The following is a 23,022-nucleotide window of genomic DNA, read 5'->3' as shown; positions in this document are numbered from 1 at the left end:
AGATGGCACATGTGGTGAAACAGGTATCGAGGTCACAATTGTCATGTTGTAGAGCATGCCTTGCAATAGGATATTGTGTGTTGCCTGTATACACCCTCTGCTTACGCCCATTCATTCTAACTCATAATTTGGTAGTAGTCATGCCAATGTAAAAAGCCAAACAGTGTTTACATAGCAGATGGTATATGATATGTGCCATTTCACATGTGGCTCTCCCTTTAATAATATATGTTTTGCCAGTTACAGGACTGTTATAGGTGGTGATAGGAGGGTGCATAGGGCAAGTCTTGTGTCAGGGACAGTCACAGGGGGAGGAACCATAGGATATGGGGATGGGTGCAGAAGGAGCATAGGGTCTGACAAGAACATTGCAGAGATTTGGAGGGCGACAAAAAGCTATTCTAGGTGTAGTGGGCAAAATCTGACAGAATGGATCTCATTTCATGGCATGATTTTCAGAAGTCATGGCCCTGTCGAAGTAGCTGATTAATACAGTCCAGACCAGGATAATACTGAGTGACCGATGGTGTGCTCCAAAGTTGGTTTGGAGGGATCAGCAGTACCAGGATTGGTTATGATGACTGAAGAAATGTTCAGCAGCAGACAGACCATGTACATGGGGGATGTTGGTATAGAGGGAGGTGGCATCAGTGGTGACACGCAAGGTGTGTGATGGGAGTGGGATGGGCACAGATTTCAGATGATCTAGGAAATGGTTGGTGTCTTTGATATAGGAGGGAAGTCTTTGTACAATGGGTAGCAGGTGCTGATCAACTAAGGTAGATTTATGTTTGGTGGGTGCTTTGAAGCCAGCAACTATAGGATGGCCCGGATGATAAGGGTTTGTGGCTCATAGGAAGAAGGTAAAAGGTGGGGATGCGTACTTCGGGTGGGGTGAGAAATTCTATGAATTTTGTCTGCTGAGAGGATAATGATGGAGTCATCAGCTTTTAGGGAACGTAGAGTCTGGAGTTCTGCAGAGGACAGGTTAGGGTCACGTTGTAGGGACCTGAGGAAGGGATGTGAAGCATGCTGGATGTGAGAAATTCTTGGAAGGCTTGTAAGGGATGATTTTGAGGTAGTGTTGGTGGATCACCACTGGTGCCACCTCCCTCTATATCAGCATCTCCCAAGTACATGGTCTGTCTGCTGCTGAACATTTCCTTAGTCATCGGTCACCTAATTCCAAACCTATGACATCCTTCTTACCTTAATCATCTTTATGGTTACCATCAGCTACTTCATCTTTGAGGGGCAGACATACCAACAGATAAGGTGTATGGCCATGGGAGACAGATGGCTCCTCCCTACGCCAACCTTTTCATGTGTCGCTTGGAGGGTGCTTTCCTGGGATCAATAAATCTTCAGCCCCTGGTTTGGGTTATATACATTGATGACATGTTTATCATATGGACTCATGGTGAGGCTGACCTGTTTAAGTTCCTGGAATCTCTGAATAACTTCCCCAAATTAAATTTCACATTGTCCTATTACAAATCCAGTGTCACTTTTCTTGATGTTGATCTCGTCCTCACTGAAGGCCAGCTACGCACTTCTGTCCACATTAAACCTCATAACAAACAACAGTATTTACATTTTGACAGTTGCCATCTTCCCGTGTCAAACGATACCTACCATACAGCCTTGGAATTTGAGGCAAATGTATTTGTTTGGATGCAGACTCTACAGCAACACAACACCATTCTCAACTCAGCCTTCATTGGATGTAATTACCCCACCAGCCTAGTTCAAAAGCAGATTTCCCGGGCCATCATAACCAATCCTGGTACCGCTGATCCCTCCAAAACAACTTTGAAGCACACCATTGGTCATTCAGTATTATCCTGGTCTGGACTGTATTAATCAGCTACTTCGACAGGGCCACGACTTCTGAAAATTTGCCACGAAATGAGATCCATTCTGTCTGAGACTTTGCCTACCACACCTAGAATAGCTTTTCGTCGCCCTCCCAATCTCCGCAATATTCTAGTCAGACCCTGTGCTCCTTCTGCACCCGTCTCCCTACCCTATGGGTCCTACCCATGTGACCATCCCTGCTGCAAGACTTGCCCTAAGCATCCTCCTACCACCACCTGTACAAGCCCTGTAACTGCCAAAACATATCAAAGGGAGAGCCACCTGTGAAATGACATGTGTCCTACCCAGCTGTTATGTAAACACTGTTCAGCCTTTTACAATGGCATGACTACCACCAAATTACGGGCAAAGCAGAGGGTGTATACTTGCAACACACAATATCTGTTGCAGGGCATGCTCTACAACATGACAATCATGACCTCAGTGCCTGTTTCACAATACGTGCCATCTGACTTCTTCCCCCAGGCACCAGTTTCTCAGAACTCCGCATGTGGGAACTATTGCTAAAACATGTTCTTGGTTCTTGCCACCAACCTAGCCTTAATTTGCTTATCAGCATTTATTCACAGTGTGTTGATGAGAAAAATGCTGATCTGCTCTGTGGTTTGCTATTCATGTTAAACAGTAATTTCCTATGTAACTAAGTTCAAAGGTTGGAAGTAGGCAATGACACACCGCATCGAACAGGACCATGCTTAGGGAAGAACGTTGGCGTTCCATTCAATCTTTGGCTTAATTACAGTTTTCTTTTCTTCTTCCTGTCCATTAATGGATGTTAGCAGCCACATGATGCATCTTTATTCTATGAACTACAGTACATAGCAGTTGATCTGCACTTTATAATCCTATCTGGGCTTTATGTTATCTAACCATGATATTATTCTTTGCCTTTGTTTTCTTTTACCCTTAGTCTTCCCATGTATTATCATCTGTAGAAGTATATATGTGGTGCTCTGTAAGGTATGTCCTAGGTACACTGCTTTTCTTTTTTTCAAATATTGTTAGTATTTCATGCTCTTTATGTATTCTTCACAATATCTGGTGTTAGATATTCATGCTGTCCACAGTATTTTAACCAATCTGAGGTAAATACATATTTCAAAGGCCTCGATCACCCTTTTATTGTCACATTTAGTGTTCATCCTACAGAAATGATGTAGCAGTAAACATTACATATAGGATCTTACATACTGAACTGTATGGTTTAGTCTCAGTCTGTAATTTTCTTAAATTTTGTAGAAGAATTGCAAGCATTCTCAGTGTGCCATTTTGTCTTCAGAGTCTTCAGAGAGCCATTTTCCAAGTTACTTAAACTTGTCTGCTCTTTGTATTAAGCAGCCACTGAATCATAGTTTGTAAAGGAGTCGGGCTGTCACCTGACAGTCATAAAATACGTCTTTTTGGTGTTGATATTCAGGCCTGGATAATTACTGTAATCTCCTATTATGTTGAAGAGCTGTTGAAGTTCATCAAAATTATCAGTAATCAATACTGTATCATCAGCATGTCAAATTCTGTTGATGAAGACACCATTCATCTTTGTGTCTTTTTTCTATATCAGTAAGTACATTCAAAAAAATAATCTCTGAGTACAAATTGAATAACAGGAGTGATAGAATCCTTGTTGGGATCCTTAATAGGTATTAACCAAGTCAGTGACCTCATTCTCAAACTTGACCTGTACTGTCTGATTCCAACATAAATTCTCTATACAGCAGATGTCCTTCTGGTGTATATCCATTCTTCAGAGAATTTTATGATGATCTCTACTGAAGGTTTTTTCATACTCAATAGAAAAGACTTACATTGTTATCCTGTCCATAGCAGTTCTGCACCAGAAGTCATAATGCAACAATAACTTCTCTAGCACCTACACCTTTCCTAAACTCAAACTGTCTCACCAATTAATTTCTGTCATTTTTCATATAACCTTTGACAGGTGACTTTCAGAAATATTTTCAAGGAATGTCTCATAAGACTAATGAGTCTATGATCTTCATATCTTCTCACAGTATTCTTTTTTGGTAAGTGAATAAAAGCTTTACTTTATAGACACTTTATAGACACGTATAAAAGTGAATATGACATCACTATCCTAACTGTTGGTACTGCTGGTTCCTTTGTTGGGAAGGAGAAAGGAATAGGCTGGAGAAGGTTGAGAAGCAAGATATTTTTCTATCATCGTCCTAACTGCAGTGGGTTCCACTCATTCTGGGATCTGTGTAACCTATCCTTCCTTTTAATCTTCCCCGATCTAGCCCTCTCTACTCCCTGATGAAGGAACTAACAGTTGGGAAAGCTATGATCATATTGTCACTTATACTACTGTGTGTGTCTACCACTCTGTTGCATAATTTATTAATTTCTAAATTGTAGGATGTATTTGTCAAATTTTCACTGATAATTCTGCAGACTAATAAAACTTGACCTAGTGTAGCAGAATACCACATGGTACATTCATTTAGTACTGAACAAACTGAAGTGTGTCTAAACTGTCTACTGCCACTATGATGTTATGTTATTTCTTTCTGCCCTATTGGCATAGCAAATGTGTGAAAATACGTTACCACAGCAGTATTTTTTGCACTTTTTAAACTACTCTTTCATCCTTGTAAATGTTGAATATACAGTAACAACTACTAAATTTTACCAATAAAGGGACCCCATACATGAATGATGGATCACAGTAGTCAGCTGCACAGATGTGTGATAACTTCACAGATTGCACTTTTGGGCAAATCACAATGATCAGTCACTGATCACATGGAAATCATAGGTGTATGATGAACCACATGTGATGTGTGGCAATATGGCTGCTTGTTTATTTATTAAGCATGCTTGTGCAGTTCTGTTTTGTTTTGCCCATGATGAGTAAGAACTTTATGTTAGGATTTATAGTTGTTCAGGAACCACAAACCTCTCTGAGAAGTGAAGCTGAGGCTCCATCTGATGAATTTGAGTTAATTATGAAACAACTGTAAGCATTATTAAAGTTTTTAACTTCTGCACAGAATGACTTACCATAATAATAAGTGGACATTTTAATTTAAATGTTCAGGGCAAATCAGTTTCACAGCTACACAAGTCCCTTGTCATTGCATATGATTTAACTTTCCCTCATACACTCATAACAAGAGTTATGCTAACCAGTAGTGCTGCAATTAACAACATTTCTAGAGACACACTGTGATTTGCAAAACATATTATGTAAATACTGTCAGTTAAACTATAATACTAATGAATGAAATAGGAATTGAGGAATAATAAATGAAAAATGAACTGTATTCGTACACTACAAAGATGTGCACAACACACTATGCATCAGCAACAAAAACGTAATATATTCTGTTAAGTAACCTACAGTTCCCAAGAAAATTGTTTTTCAAACAAGCTTAATAAATTACAATTCCTGTGTCCTCCTCCCCATAAAATATCTTCCGGATATGGAGATCAATTGCCACTGCTGCTAAATATAGCATTTCATTTTCCATGGCAGAACTTCTCGACACAATGGTGTTCATAATACTGACTGAAATTGCTTGGCAAAACATTTGTGTGTGTTGGGGTAGAGTCAAGTGGTTGACAGCAGTTAAATTACTAGTGATGGATCACTGTGAACCATCACTCATGTGTGGGACCCCTAAAAGATTAGAATACTGCCAAGTACAAAATGTAAACAGTATGTTGTTACACAGGTCAAGAGTCATAAAAAGAAATAGTACATAAGTGCTAAATAATGACCACTTCACATTTAACTGTGAGGTTTAAATGCTTCAATTTACTACCACAGTGACTATTAATAATGCAATATATTTCAAATGCATTACAAAAATTGCATATAAAAATTATTTTTTAGATACCTGAAGTGATCCAGGGCATATTCAGCCAAATTATGTGGTTTTTCTCTGTTATCAGTGCCATTCATTTGCTGCGAGTACAATTTACGTCCATGCTCAGCACCTTCCAAGCTGAATAATGCCTAAATAATAACAAACAGTATGCAGTCATGCTGTCTATATCAAGCACCTATTCAAAACAAACTGAGGCAAAAGTAACTGTCAGACAAAACATTTGAGAGTCAACATTTTGTCAAGTGCAGAAAAAGCATTCACTTAAAGATGTAAAAAAATGAAACTCAAAATAAATACAATAAAATGACCACTTGTTAACACTAGTGTACAAATACCCTGCCTGACAAAAAAGTGAAGCAGCAGGAAGCTATGGTTGGAAGTCAACGTAATTTCATTTGTGTACACTCCACTGGCGGGCATGTAAATGAGTAAGAGTTGCAATTCTGTGTGACACGTACAACAGCCCCCAGACAGCATTAGAGCTGTTCATGTTTAGTGTTGTTACCAGGCCTGTTATGGCATAAAATGGGTGTGGACAGCTTCAGACCTTGAGTGATCACTCGTGTGAGACAGTATTATCAGTGCCAGACAGAGCTTGAAAGAGGCCTCATTATGGCTCTCTATTTGGCTGGTTGGTTAAATCATACAGTATTCAGATTTGTGGAGCATTCAGTTGTGACAGCGGCTTGAAATTGGACAGCATGCCCATATTGTTCACCAAATGCATCGTAACCCATTCATGTCTACCTCTCATCCAAGAACTGCATTCTGTGTTATCCCACACCACTGGTTGGAGACTGGCAGTGTCCGGCCTAGGAATTACCATCCTGAGCTGCGTTTGGAATACTGGTGTGACCAGGAAGTATCAACTGCTGATGAACAGCATTGCATTGTGATCAGCAATGATATCGGTTCTGCACTAACCTTGATAACCATGATGATCATTATCAGTGGGTATGGTGGCAACGCTGGCAGAGGTCCCATTCTTCCAATGTTTTGGAGAGGCACAATGGTGCTGCTCCTGGCGTCATGGTGTGGAATGCCATTGTTATGAGATGATGTCATGGCTGGTAGTGAATGAGGGAATTCTGATGGTACAACAGTATGTTATGTACATCTTGCATCCTCATGTGTTACCTCACCTGCAACAGTATCATGGTGCCATTTTTCAAGAGGACAATAGTTGTCCACACATGGCATGCGTCTCTATGAACTGTCTGTATGATGTTCAGGTACTCCTGTGGCCGGCAAAATCCCCACATTTGGCCCTGATACAACATATGTGGGACCAGTCCAGATGTCTACTTCGTCCTAGTGCCAATATGCAGAATATCAAGGACCAGTTCCAACAGTTGTAGGCCAGTTTGTCTCAGGAGAGGATACAGTGGCTTTATCCAGGCCAGATTGGGTACAACGTCATACCGTTATTTGGGCTCATACTTCCAAGTTCTTAGTAAATCTGATTTGATTCTGTAATCACAAAAATAACATCACATATCCTTCATAACTGTGAAGTTTCATTTCGTTACCTCCATCGCTTCTCAGTGATTCAGGTTCCCCTCCCCCCCCCAGGTAGTGTATAAGAAATTACACCAAGCAACCTGGTCGAAATTTTTTGACAGTATGGATTATGTGCTTTTTAATTTAATAGGAAGGTGACTGGAAGTAAATTCCCATGCAGCTACAAAGTATAGAAATAAAGCACACATAATTCTCTTGTTCATGCATGTTAATATACAGCTGGACACAAACACAGAAGTTGCAGCACACAAAATAACATGATACTTATCTGCTGAGTATTGTAGCATGAACTAAATGAAGCATTCAAAGTTATGGCACTCAGAATTATACAAACTCAACTTCACATAATTCCATAACTGGTTAAAATGTTAAAGAAGCTACTGCTTGTACACACATTAAAAAAAAAAAAGTTTTGCATCACCCTTGTTCCCAGAACTACTGAAGACAGACACTGACTGTGGATATTGTATCACAGACATAGTCCGTTTGACTTTTCAGAGATGTCACTAAACCTGCCCAAAGATGTAAACAACCATGCATGTGCAGTGCCTATTAGACGCAGGGGTCCGACAGCAGATCAGTTCCAGTCATTCCACCAGGAAGGAGGTACACAGCTCTTGTAGTCTGTAGTTCAACCATGCCTAGATGCTTAATGCTGTGATTCAATTGTGCCCACATTGTTACTTGGCTCACAGCAAAGGAAGTGTCCAGGCATCTCTGAGTGAACCAAAGCAATGTTGTTCGGACATGGAGGAGATAGAGAGAGAGACAGGAACTGTCGATGGCATGCCTCGCTCAGGCCACCCAAGGGCTACTACTGCAGTGGATGACCACAACCTATGGATTACGGCTCGGAGGAACCTTGACAGAAACGCCACCATGTTGAATAATGCTTTTTGTGCAGCCACAGGACGTTGTGTTACAACTCAAACTGTGCGCAATACGCTGCATGATGTGCAACTTCACTCCTGACATCCATAGCAAGAGCCATCTTTGCTACCACGACACCATGCAGTGCAGTGCAAATGGGCCCAACAACATGCTGAATGGACCGCTCAGGATTGGCATTACGTTCTCTTAACGAATGAGTGTCTCATATGCCTTCAAACTGACAATCGTCGGAGATATGTTTCGAGGCAATCCGGTCAGACTGAATGCCCCACCGTAATGGCTGTACGATACACGAATGCCATCCTCCGACTGATAGTGCAACCATATCGGCAGCACATTGGCGAGTATGCGTCTTCATGGACGACAATTCGCATCCCCATCATGCACATCTTGTGAATGACTTCCTCCAGGATAATGACATCGCTCGACTAGAGAGGCCAGCATGTTCTCCCAAAGTGAACCCAATTGAACATGCCTGGGATGGATTGAAAAGGTCTGTTTATGTACGACATGACCCACCAACTGCTCTGGGGGATCTACGCCAAATCGCCATTGACGAGTGGGACAATCTGGACCAACAGTGCCTTGATGAACCTGTGGATAGTATGCCACGATGAATACAGGCATGCATCAATGCAAGAGGACATGCTACTGGGTATTAAAGGTACCAGTGTGTACAGAAACCTGGACCACCACCTCCGGAGTTCTCACTTTATGATGGTTCGAAATGCAATGTGTGGTTTTCATGAGCATGCAATGTGTGGTTTTCATGAGCAATAAAATGGGCAGAAATGATGTTTATGTTGATCTCTACTCCAATTTTCTGTACAGGTTCCAGAACACTCGGAACCGAGGTGATGCAAAACTGTTTTTGATGTGTGTACAAACTGAATAATTACACCAGTGGGGAGGTGAGGAAACACATGTGGTAACAGAGGGAGTAAGACGTGGGGTAATGGGGAGTTGTGGAGGTAATTGAAGCCATTACAGATGGGGGAGGCAGGTGGCTCTCAGAAGCGATAGCAAAATGAGCATCACAGATCAGTTGCCAATAACAGTTCAGTATAAGAACACTGCAAAATTCATTACGTCAAATAGTTTGTTCAGTGTATGAAATTATCATCCTCTACTTCACCTCTAGACCTAAGGTTGCCTTTTTCTCCTGCAGTGGTAATTTATCATATTAGGATCTAACACTACCATTCACCAGTTAGAAATACCAGCTGGCCAGGCTGACACCTAGTTATCTTGTTCTCCTTTCAACAATATCTACATTGTGGAACTGTTGTGCAGATAGTGTAGCACTATACAGGGTGTTACAAAAAGGTACGGCCAAATTTTCAGGAAACATTACTCACACAAAGAAAGAAAATATGTTATGTGGACGTGTCCGGAAACGCTTACTTTCCATGTTAGAGCTCATTTTATTACTTCTCTTCAAATCACATTAATCATGGAATGGAAACACACACCAACAGAACGTACCAGCGTGACTTCAAACAATTTGTTACAGGAAATGTTCAAAATGTCCTCCGTTAGCGAGGATACATGCATCCACCCTCCGTCGCATGGAATCCCTGATGCGCTGATGCAGCCCTGGAGAATGGCGTATTGTATCACAGCCGTCCACAATACGAGCACGAAGAGTCTCTACATTTGGTACCAGGGTTGCGTAGACAAGAGCTTTCAAATGCCCCCATAAATGAAAATCAAGAGGGTTGAGGTCAGGAGAGTGTGGAGGCCATGGAATTGGTCCGCCTCTACCAATGCATCTGTCACCAAATCTGTTGTTGAGAAGCGTACGAACACTTTGACTGAAACGTGCAGGAGCTCCATCGTGCATGAACCACATGTTGTGACGTACTTGTAAAGGCACATGTTCTAGCAGCATAGGTAGAGTATCCTGTATGAAATCATGATAACGTGCTCCATTGAGCATAGGTGGGCTAAACTAAAATGAGCTCTAACATGGAAATTAAGCATTTCCGGACACATGTCCACATAACATCTTTTCTTTATTTGTGTGTGAGGAATGTTTCCTGAAAGTTTGGCCGTACCTTTCTGTAACACCCTGTATATACAGGATATGCATCAATCAGTATAAAATAGCTGGCATCTTTATTTACAATAATTTCCCAACAAGTTTGACAATTTCAGATTTATGAGTAGTATACCAGTATGTCTTGTGGAGGTTTACTGCAGCAAGGCAGAACATATACTGTTTCAGCAGGGAAATCTCCTTTTTCTCCTGTTCTTTCACATCTTCCAACACACCATCCAGAGTTCATAACAGTTTCACCAGTACTGTCATCCTCTAAAATTATAAGATCTCCTTTCTGGAATGTCAGGAATGATGAGCCTTCACCTGAAAATGAGAGAAATATAATGAGAATAAGAGCATTTTGCAAGAGAAGAAGTTACAAAATACTGACAGCTCCAATCAGTTTTGAAATTCTACTGAACTATTAATCGTTTTTGTTTGTTTCTGCAGGCTGTTTATGCCATGGGACAACTGGGAAACCGTGGAAAAACCTGGGAATTTCTTCATCTGGGAAAATCCAGGAAAAATACGGAATTTTTTTAGAATTCCGAGAATTTTTCATTGTTTCAGTTTCTAGTCAAAGTTTTGTTATTTTCACCGGTAAGAACTGATGCTCTTACAAAGAATTTTACTCTAGTCCGCTACTGTAGAATAATACTGCAGCAAGGAAACCTAAATGAGGGAATAACACCAAAATAACATTTTAGTTGTAAAGAAAATGCACCGTTTACAACAAAACGAACTGCACATAAGTGTCTGCCAATAACGAAATCTATAAAAGTTTGAGGTTAGTTTTTCGTATTTATTTTAGTTCTCTCATAGATTACAAATTATTCAGTAGTGATGACAAAAAGTATATATATTCTTCAAAACAAAGTACCTTGTGAGTTCTTGAGCAATTTCACATGTAACTAACTTTTCTATGGAATAGTTGAAGTGCTTGTCAGAACATTTATTCAACCTGATAAGCCACAAAATGTTCAGCGCAAAGCAGATAAATTTATAACTGTGTTTCTCAGAAACATTCAGCTGCTGCAATTTAAGAGAAGTTCTTAGAATACTGCCTAACCACACCCTCAGAAAAAACAGCAAAAAAATTTTGGTGACCAGTATTATAGGTGAAAGCTAAGCTTGTTTGTAGCTATACTGAATGTATATTAATTTAAACCATTAGCTTTTCCTATTTTTGTTTTCACACTACTTTACAATGATGGTGCTATTGGCTGACTACATCATAAGTCCCATGCTCTGAATATCTGCTGTCATTGACTGGTAAATCACATAATAAGAGCTATGACTGGCTGATAAAACCACATCACAATCTCGATTTCAGTGCTTTGAAAGTTACCATGTTATAATTGGTGGAATTTGTATTTATACTTTTGTAATACGAAAACATGCAGTGTACATGTTTCCATGCATCAAATCTCTTTCCAAAATGTGTTGTTTTTGGCTGAATTTTGTTTCCTAAAGTGCCGGGAAGTTCTACACAGGTATATAATACCTTTACCATTTGAAAGATTTGTAAGTTTTACAGTTCCAAGGGAAAGTATATTGTCGCTTAACACAGAAAAAGTTTATTTTCACCCAGGAAAAAGTGTATTTTCAACTGGAAAAAGATGTATTTTTAACTGGGAGATCTGGGAATTTTTTTTCTTGCCAGTACATAAACCCTGTTTCTGATACACTGCACTGGAAAAAGTGGTGCTCACAGCCATACTTTAAAGCTGACCTCTGTGTCACCCCATCTCCAGCTACCAAAACATGTAATACAAAAAATCAACGTCTGGCATCTTTCAGAGCAAAACACTAAATAAACATTTAATTAATTTTACAAGTGGTTTTCAGGGTGATAGGAGTGGTGAGATGGGAAGAGGAAGAAGGGAAAGATGTGTAGAATCTACAAAGGGCAAGGGGGAGGTGGGAAGGCATGACATGGGGGGGGGGGGAGAGGACGGTAGCTCTCAGTGACAAAATTGTGACATTCACATCACACCAAGCCAAGTCACACACACACACACACACACACACACACACACACACACACACACACACACAGGACAGTTGAACAGGGGAGGGGTGACTTGGAAAATGACAGGAAACGAAAAGTGGTCAGAAGGGTAAGCTGGTGTTATCAATGATGATTCCATTGGCATGCATAGTGAAATAGCTATTAAAATCACTGTTGTTTTCATGTGCAGCATGTTCAACAACTAGATGGCTGAATTTGTAATCAGCTCCAGTATGGAGATGGTCATTCATGTGGGCAGACACAACTGGTTAGTTACCACCCGTACATGGAATCTGCAGAGTAATTACAGCACTTCTGATACATGACTTCTTTCACATATGATCCCACCATTCATAGGATAAGATATGTTTTTGAATGGACTATGACAAGATGCGATGGGTTGGGGTACAGGGCAGGTCTCCTACCTGGTTGTCCACAATGGCTTAGGCCAAGGGTGTGAACATGAGCTAACACTATATTTTAAGTTGGGTGGGTGTAAGAATAAAAGGTGAGGGTAAGAATTTAGGTAATTTTTCCCTCATCTCGTAGAATGAATGTATATCCCTTTCCGCAATGTCCCACATGATCATATGGGTTCGGTTTTTAATTTGCTACGGCTCAACTACATCACGTATCTGCCTAACTCTGGACTGCAATGATCGTGTGAGCACCCACCTGCCGTTTAGCAGCAGTTTTGTTTCATATCATAAGCACCAGAGTGAAACAGATCATTTCAAACTCCAGTGACAAGACAGAGGCATGTGTACCTGAGATATATACAATATACTTTCCTACATTTCATTAGTTTAAGGCAGTTCATGCATTATTTTATATTGGGAATGTTTCATTTAACATATATAAGGTGTCTAAACAAACACATTAAGTGTCAGTTGGATTTTATGCATGTTTTTATTTGAGGAGCATAATCTTGCTAGTGACTTTTCAAACGAACTATCCCCATGAGAATTTTTTCAGTATTTTTACCTGATTGTACAGGTCATAATGCAAGGGAATTGATACATTTCAGTATCACAAAATGACCAAAGTCTCAATTTGTGCCACTTTGCATAAATTTATGGCTATTATAAAACTTAATTCAACTCAATTTCACTTCACAACTCACCTGGCGCTTTGTAATCCTGCAAGGAAATAACATATTTTGATCTCTTCTTCAATCCTTCTAAGAAATATACAACTAAATCTCTTATATCTTCTGCATTTGGGCTCTGAAATGTGAACTCTTCTCCTCTTATTGTAGACAGTGTAAATGTTTGTGAGAAGACTTTGCTTGTTCTGAAATACAAATACAATACATTACACTTAACCATCTTAGCCCCTACATGCCACAAAAAAAGCATTATAGAATGTAATAATAGTAAGCAAATTATTGCATTTGACTAGAGGAAAGTATCCTGATTTGGTTAAGAACAGCTTCTGATCAGTTTTCCATATCAGGTTTGGCAGAGGTGAGAAAATTTCATTTGCATCTAAACCAAATAAATAAATAGTGCACTAAATATATTGTGAAAGAGCATTATATGTTTTATTGATAGTAGTCAACATTAGTGCTTATTGACTCTGCTGCAAAGTAATTTGCTTTCAATATATCTTCATTTATATGCTAATTTTTTCTAATTAATATTTTTATAATATTTAAAGTAATTGAATGTATGGCACAATTCCACTGGAAAATTAATTACATTTAGCAGCAATAAGCAGCACATCTATCAGCAACATAATATTTTTGAACTCGTGGGCAAAAATTTATTTACCTCTTGCAACATTCAACTGATTCTGATTTCTCTTGATAGGCTACACTAACCAATTCTCCACAGCTTTGACACATATACTGAACACATCTCCTCTCACCCTCTCTGTGTTCATCTCAACCTCCCACCTCTATCTGTCTCTATCTCTCTGTCTGTCTGTCTGTCTCTTTGTCTCCTCCTCCTCCTCTCTTTGTGCATTTTCTCCACTTCCTTTCTGTAATCATATCTTCTTCCCCCTCCTTCTGACTATATCCTCCTCCCTCTCTCTCTCTCTCTCTCTCTCTCTCTCTCTCTCTCTCTCTACTTGCCTCCACCTCCCCCTCTTCCTTTTTCACCTGCCCACTACCCTCCCACAACATGCACCTGCCTCATGCGCCTCACCCTCCTCCCCTCTCTCAGTCCATTTCCTCCTCTCCCTCACTCTGTCCATCCCCTCCTCTATCCATCTCAACTTGTTCTCAGCCATGCTCATCGGCACGTATAGTCCCTGCCATACGTTCGAATAAAGCAGGCTGATACTACTCCCAGAATATGCCTGTCATGCATTGGACACTTCACTTGAAAATCATTTATTTGCCCTTGACGTACAGGTTGCCAAGCACACAGGTTGAGAAAACAGATCGATACTACTTCAACACAACACACCTGTCATGCAGGGCAACTTACACGTTGAGGCTTGGAAACTGATTCTTGTCCCTGACATGTAGGTTTCCCTGCAAAGCAAGTTGATTTGGCAGGCTGATACTGTCCACACATGACATACCTATCACACAGTGCAACCTACACACTGTGGGCTGGGAAAAACATATTTTTGCCCATATCTCCACTCCTGTTGGAGCTAGGTTATAAACCCCACAGTGTTGATACTCATGAGGCCTGCTGCTTCTGTGCCAAATTTGTTCGACATCGATCCACACATCCGCTTCATATATAAAACATTTTGTGTGACACACAGCATTTTAACAGATGCCATTGGCAGACTGCATGTCATTTTTTAAAGTGTAACTGTTTTAGTGGCAGTGACCATAAAAAGTGCACGTGAATAATAATGTCACATTTATATCGTTACTGATGATGTGAGTAGTATAAGAGAAAAACAGATAGGTGTCCAATATCCCAACAAAATATTAACTGTAAACTGAAATGCCCAAAATGAGAAGTAAGTAGCCAAGGAACATTTCCATTTAACAACTGCCTGTCAATCTACAGCTCTAGAGTACAGTATGTAAACAAAAGTATCCGGACACCTGGCTGAAAATGACTTACAAGTTCATGGCATCCTCCATCGGTAATGCTGGGATTCAATATGGTGTTGGCCCACCCTTAGCCTTAATGACAGCTTCCACTCTCACAGGCATACATTCAATCAGCTGCTGAAAGGTTTCTTGGGGAATGGAAGCCCATTCTTCACGGAGTGCTGCACTGAGGAGAGGTATCAATGTCGGATGGTGAGGCCTGGCGTTAAGTCGGCATTCCAAAACATCCCAAATGTGTTCTATAGGATTCAGGTCAGGACTCTGTGCAGGCCAGTCCATTACAGGGATGCTAATGTCGTGTAACCACTCCACCGCAGGCCATGCGTTATGAACTGGTGCTCTATTGTGTTGAAAGATGCAATCACCATTCCCGAATTCCTCTACAACAGTTGGAAGCAAGAAGGTACCTAAAACAGCAATGTACGTCTGTCCTGCGACAGTGACACACAAAACAATGAGGGGTGCAAGCTCCCTTCATGAGAAACACGGCCACACCTTAATACCATCGCCTCCAAATTTTACTATTGGCACTATACACACTGGCAGATGATGTTCACCAGGCATTCGCCATACCCACACCCTGCCATCAGATTGTCACATTGTGTACTGTGATTTGTCACTCCACTGTTCAATCGTCCAATGTTTACGCTCCGTACACCATGCGAGGCACCGTTTGGCATTTACTGGTGTGATTTGTGGCTTATGAGCAGCCGCTCAACCATGAAATGCAAGTTTTATCACCTCCCACCTAACTGTCATAGTACTTGCAGTGGATCCTGATGCAGTTTGGAATTCCTGTGTGATGATCTGGATAGATATCTGCCTATTACACATTACAACCCCCTTCAACTCTCGGCGGTCTCTGTCAGTCAACAGATGAGGTCGGTCTGTATGTTTTTGTGTCCCTTCACGTTTCCACTTCACTATCACATTGGAAATATTGGACCTAGGGATGTCTAGGAGTGTGTAAATCTTGCGTACGGACGTATGACACAAGTGACACCCAATCACCTGACCACATTCGAAGTCCGTGAGTTCAGCGGAGCACCCCATTCTGCTCTCTCATGATGTCTAATGATACTGATGTCGCTGACATGGAGTACCTGACAGTAGGTGGCAGCACAATGCACCTAATATGAAAAACATATGTTTTTGGGGTTGTCCGGATACTTTTGATCACACAGTTTACTTTGTGTAATGTCCTCGATTGGTTCAGTTTGTTGGATTGTTGTCAGTAAATTCCAGAACTCAGTCTCCAGGCCTATGTTTGATACACATTCTAATCAGTCATGATAAATTACTATCAAGAACGTATATCCAAAAATTGTACACTACCATTTAATATGACTGCTAAGGTCTACAGTGAATTTACAGGCAGTTGTATTTTTGATGTAATATGCTTACTTCTGGCTTGAAACTGTGGTGATTTCTGGGAAGGATAATTCCAAGAGAACTTGTTCTTGATCATCCACAACATATACACCAGTCCAGTTCACAGCAATTATTACATCATTCTTTGGCAAATTGGGACCTGAAAAAAAAGGGAAAAATTAGTACTGTAAGAGCAAACATTTGTCACTGGCAAAATGTTTCTTTGACAAAAGATGGCAGTTCTGCTACAGATACCTTACCTTATTTAGCAGTTTTTTTCCATACTTTGTGTAGAAAAAGGGATCTAAAGTATGCAAAGAACAACGGAGAAGCTCAAATTGAAACAGCGATGTGCGTTCAAGCTCTACTGTTCACGATTAATACTAGTCATTCTGTCTGACAGAATGGAACAGCAACAGTAGTAAACCATATTAAAATTTATAAAGACAGTAAATTAGATAAATTTGTAATTCTTAAGTAGTTTGAAATTGTTGAAGCTTTTGTGATCATGTCTTCATGTGCTGCCATGTGGCTCTCATGTTTGGATCTTTTATCTATGGTCATTTATTGGTTTCACTGTCATTTCAAGGAACAGGCAGAAAAATCACTAAACAACCATCAGTTGAGTAACTTGAGATGAGCACGAACAGGCAACATGTCTTATAAGCTGTTGTCTCTGCATTTTTACTTATGTAAATATCAATTTAACACATTTTTGGTACAGAAGCAACAGAAGAATGACAACTGGAGAAAAAAATTAAAATTTTTGGAACTATATTATAACTCCACTTTTCATTCCCGGAATTAATGTTTTCCCACTGTTTACAGCATTTTCCTTCAAATGTCCTAGCTCCACAATGTCGTAACCCATTTTGTGTCAACACATTTATAATTTTCTCACGATTTGCACTTTATGAAAAAATGTTCACAGAGAAGAAACTGACATAAAATAATGCTGGCATGATGTTAGCTATCAGGTAGTATATACAAACATTACATGGTGAAATTACTTGACACCAGGGTGCTCTACTCAGCAGATCTGAATTGGTAAATGTGCAATAGTTACAACAATTTATGCTCTATTCCCTGCTGCTGCCAAGCTCTACTTGGCTTGGTGCCTGATGGGAGTAACTAGGTTCATTTGAATAAAGGTATTCTTGCCTATCACAACCATTTATAAACTGTTTCTACTGCACATGCGAAGTTTCGTGATTGTTGTGATCATCATGACACCTCTGTCGAACGATATTTAGTATGTTTCGTTGTTTGGCCACTTGTAGTGCTAGTTGACATCTTCATGCACTCTGCATTGCTCAGATGTTTTCGTTTAAACAGTACCAATTACAGATTTTTTCATGCTGTGCAAAACATGTTTCGAGAATTTATTCTTGTTGTCAAGTGCAGTATTTACTTACGTATTTTTTGTGATGTTACACAACCAAAAAATGTGCATGACAGTTTGCATGTGTGTGTGGTTTTCTGCATAACTGAGAAGGCACAGTACCTGATAACTCAAAAAGATGACTGCAGTGCACGAGATGCACAACATCACATACGAAAACACCACACAAAATACTTTTGTAAATAGAGCAATTGACAACGAGAAAAAATTCCCAAAATGCATCGTCCTAAGCATGAAAAAATATGTAACTGGTGCAGTGTTCCATTGTTTAAATAATGACTGACAGCTGCACACTTTCCAAAAACATTGATTATAATGTATGATACTGAGTTAAACGTTTCTACTTCCCAGACAGTTATCAGTTCCAGTTACATCAGCAATTTTTATTAGATAATAAACCTTTAATAGATAATAAACATGTCCCTGACAAGTACTTTGATGTACATTATGTATATATATCATACATAAAGTGCAAAAACGCAGAGGAGTATCCTACAAGTAACTTCTACAGCTTAAAATGTTATTTTCCACATTTTACATTTTCTCGCATTTTACACCAGTTTTTTAAGTCCCTTGAAAAGTGTGTGGGGGTTTCACTGTAATTGTATGTAATCATAAAAATAATGAGTGTAACTTTATTTTGCAGCATACTGATGACAGTAAACTTCAATTACTGTACTTGAAATTTTACATTATTTTAATACACCTATGTCTCTGAAGCAGCACAGACATTGATATTACACACTCACAGAACTGACACTTTTTGAAGAAACAACCAAACAGTTTTCATACCGGAGAACTGAGAAGACTACACCAGAGTATTTGGAAATGGGTTACTATGTTACGATTGTCCATCTATTTTTCATATCTGAAACGAGAGCTACTCCTTTGTGAATAGTCAGCAGACCATTTCTGGCAATGCATCACTCTTGATTATTATTATTATGCACCATGGAAACAGGCCATCTAATCCTACAGGTTCAGATATGAGATATTAAGAACTATGAAAAGACAAGATAATAATAGGCCTATATACAGGTAAAATCAGGACTGAAACAGCCAGAATATTACGCCAAGCGAAACCACCTACCAGCAATTTGTCTCAGTCGGAAAGGAGGGCACCGAGGGAGATCAATGCGGATAAGAGCATTATTGTACTTGCAGCTGATAAAGGAAATGCTATGGTTTTGCTGAACACCGAAGATTATCACAAGAAGATTAGTGACCTTTTGGATCCCACTACGTACAAAAAGCTTCAGAAGGACCCTACAGCCAATATTTTGAGAAATACCAATCAACTGGTGAAACAATCTTCTCTTGCTTCGGATGATAAAAAACAACTCTGCAAAACGGAAGCTTATCCACCCAGACTCTATGGACTCTCAATGGTGCATAAACCACAGGTCCCGTTGAGACCGATTGTGAGTGCCATAGGATCTCCAACACAAGAGGTGGCCAGATATCTTGCCTGCTTGCTGCAACCAAACATCGGCAGAACGGGCAGTTACATTAAAAACTCGGCGCATTTTATTGAAAAACTGAGGGAGATTAACGTCAGCCCAAGTGATATTCTTGTGAGCTTCGATGTAGTGTCATTGTTTACCATGGGGCCTGTAAACGAAGCTATTTCACATATAGCAGATATTTTTACAACTGACATAGTGGCTTTATTTAAACTCTGCCTGACAACAACTTATTTCCCATATAACAACGAGTTTTACGAACAGATCGACGGGGTGGCGATGGGAAGCCCTCTCAGCCCAGCTGTTTCCAATTTATTTATGGAGATCTTTGAACAGCGAGCGCTGCAGACTGCCAGTAAAAAGCCTGCTAAATGGTACCGCTATGTTATTGCCACATTTGTAGTGTGGACTCATGGTGAAGAAGGGTTGGATGTCTTCTTGGTGCACCTGAACAGCATTAACCCGAAGATACAGTTTACGATGGAGAAAGAGAGCAATGGTCAACTCAATTTCCAGGCTGTGTCGGTAATTAAACGGGTGGATGGGACGCTGGGTCACAAGGTATATAGAAAGAACACTCACACAGATCGATACCTCCACAAGGAATCTAACCATCAACCTCGGCAAAAAAGAGGTGTCATTAAAACCTTGGTGGACAGAGCCAACAAAATCTGAGAGCCGGCTTACTTACAAGATGAACTGAATCACCTACAGTCAGCCTTCATCAAAAACGGATATACGAGGGCAGTTCAATAAGTAATGCAACACATTTTTTTTCTCGGCCAATTTTGGTTGAAAAAACCGGAAATTTCTTGTGGAATATTTTCAAACATTCCCGCTTCATCTCGTATAGTTTCATTGACTTCCGACAGGTGGCAGCGCTGTACGGAGCTGTTAAAATGGCGTCTGTAACGGATGTGCGTTGCAAACAACGGGCAGTGATCAAGTTTCTTTTGGCGGAAAACCAGGGCATCTCAGATATTCATAGGTGCTTGCAGAATGTCTATGGTGATCTGGCAGTGGACAAAAGCACGGTGAGTCGTTGGGCAAAGCGTGTGTCATCATCGCCGCAAGGTCAAGCAAGACTGTCTGATCTCCCGCGTGCGGGCCGGCCGTGCACAGCTGTGACTCCTGCAATGGCGGAGCGTGCGAACACACTCGTTCGAGATGATCGACGGATCACCATCAAACAACTCAGTGCTCAACTTGACAGCTCTGTTGGTAGTGCTGTCACAATTGTTCACCAGTTGGGATATTCAAAGGTTTGTTCCCGCTGGGTCCCTCGTTGTCTAACCGAACACCATAAAGAGCAAAGGAGAACCATCTGTGCGGAATTGCTTGCTCGTCATGTGGCTGAGGGTGACAATTTCTTGTCAAAGATTGTTACAGGCGATGAAACATGGGTTCATCACTTCGAACCTGAAACAAAACGGCAATCAATGGAGTGGCGCCACACCCACTCTCCTACCAAGAAAAAGTTTAAAGCCATACCCTCAGCCGGTAAAGTCATGGTTACAGTCTTCTGGGACGCTGAAGGGGTTATTCTGTTCGATGTCCTTCCCCATGGTCAAACGATCAACTCTGAAGTGTATTGTGCTACTCTTCAGAAATTGAAGAAACGACTTCAGCGTGTTCGTAGGCACAAAAATCTGAACGAACTTCTCCTTCTTCATGACAACGCAAGACCTCACACAAGTCTTCGCACCCGAGAGGAGCTCACAAAACTTCAGTGGACTGTTCTTCCTCATGCACCCTACAGCCCCGATCTCGCACCGTCGGATTTCCATATGTTTGGCCCAATGAAGGACGCAATCCGTGGGAGGCACTACGCGGATGATGAAGAAGTTATTGATGCAGTACGACGTTGGCTCCGACATCGACCAGTGGAATGGTACCGTGCAGGCATACAGGCCCTCATTTCAAGGTGGCGTAAGGCCGTAGCATTGAATGGAGATTACGTTGAAAAATAGTGTTGTGTAGCTAAAAGATTGGGGAATAACATGGTGTATTTCAATGCTGAATAAAACAACCCCTGTTTCAGAAAAAAAATGTGTTGCATTACTTATTGAACTGCCCTCGTACAAGTAAGGAAATTGATCGAGCCCTCCATCAAAGAAGAAAAGAAGCCAGAAGTCCAGAGCAACAACGGACGCCTACTGGAAAAGTTTTCCTACCGTTTATTAATAAGGTTATGGACCGTGTCGGGAAAGTTCTGGCCAAGTATGGGATCGAGACAATCTTCAGACCCACCAAGAAGATTAAGGAATATTTAAGAACTGCAAAAGACGCCCGACATCCCCTAGCAACACCTGGGGTATACAAAATTCCATGCAGTTGTGGACAAGTATATATTGGAACAACGAAAAGAAGTGTAAACACCTGCTTAGCCGAACATAAAAGAAACTGTCGCTTAGGACACATTGAAAAATCGGCCTTAGCTGAGCATGTTTTTCGAGTTGGGAATCATGAAATTAAATTTAATGAGACAAGCGTTCTGGCATGAACATCCCATTATCATGCGTGCATGTATAGAGAAGCAATAGAAATTCACAAACACCACAACAATTTCAATAGAAAAGAGGAAGTTTTAAAGTTGGACAAAATATGGATGTCAATGTTGCGCCAGCAGAATGACAATCGATTACTCTTAATCGAGAATGATGACGCCTTCCAAAGATAGGCACACCGTCGGCATCACATGATGAATGGTGGTGCTCTCTATGCGCTCTATAAATGCGAGAGTACCAGCAGCCTCAGTGGCAGTAGCCGGACGACCTCAGAAGATGTCTCCCGCAGATGGAGACGAAACGTCAGGTGGAAATTTTATACATCGACCACGGCCTCTCAGCCCGGAAGTTTTAACTGAAGGTACCTAGGTCCTGTCAAATAGCTTTTAAATGCTGCTTAGATACATGGTTTGAGTTCACTGTTGTTACTGACCAGGGTGCCAACCACTACACTGTTCCTCTTTCCTCCCATCAACCAAATGTTCAGTAATCAAGATCAGAGCACCGAGCAACCAAGCTCTGGATCTCAACATCTGATCCACACCTTTGTGACAGTGTTGTCCAAAATCCAGAATACATCCAAATTCATGTATCCCATCAAGGCCATATAGTGTGGTCAGCTACTTGGAGCACATTTTGTCCAATATACAGGCAGCACATCCCTCAAGAAGATACCAAACCACACATGCAGTTTTTTTATATCTTATTCTCTGAAATGTCTATTCTTCCCTGTCCCTACCTCTACCAAATACAATTTATGTAGCTTTCTGCTCTTATTAACTTGTGCACGATGTTTTCTCAGCAATCTTGATATTGTGCATTGGCATATTTCCACCTTTAAGCTCTCAGGTTTCCAGATCTCGTGCACTGCAGTCCGCAGCAATCAGTCTTTCCTTCTCGTCCTATCCAGTACGTCTTCCCGGACCCAGGGTTCTGGGTGACTTTGAACTGTCCCCATTTCCTAAGCCTGAACAGTCCTCTTAGTTCACCCCTCTTCCTTCCCTGTCAACCCTTCTGCCAGAAGAATGATCCACTGGCTCTGAAAGCTTGCAAATTTATGT

At 40.7% G+C, this 23,022-nt stretch overlaps 1 protein-coding gene across 1 annotated transcript in view; it reads right to left on the bottom strand.

Moving 5' to 3' along the window:
* LOC126237168 (myosin-VIIa) overlaps positions 1–23,022 on the bottom strand; it is a 532,624-nt gene that overhangs the window by 13,684 nt on the left and 495,918 nt on the right. The window contains exons 29-32 of the mRNA XM_049947025.1: positions 16,623–16,749; positions 13,317–13,486; positions 10,316–10,506; positions 5,739–5,857 (exon numbers count right to left, since the gene is read on the bottom strand). Of these exons, the coding sequence (XP_049802982.1) occupies positions 5,739–5,857; positions 10,316–10,506; positions 13,317–13,486; positions 16,623–16,749 (607 nt within the window). The remainder of the gene's footprint in view (positions 1–5,738; positions 5,858–10,315; positions 10,507–13,316; positions 13,487–16,622; positions 16,750–23,022) is intronic.

Source organism: Schistocerca nitens, chromosome 2 (assembly GCF_023898315.1).
Source record: "Schistocerca nitens isolate TAMUIC-IGC-003100 chromosome 2, iqSchNite1.1, whole genome shotgun sequence".
Lineage (NCBI taxonomy): Eukaryota > Metazoa > Arthropoda > Insecta > Orthoptera > Acrididae > Schistocerca > Schistocerca nitens.
This window is presented reverse-complemented; position numbering and strand designations above follow the sequence as displayed.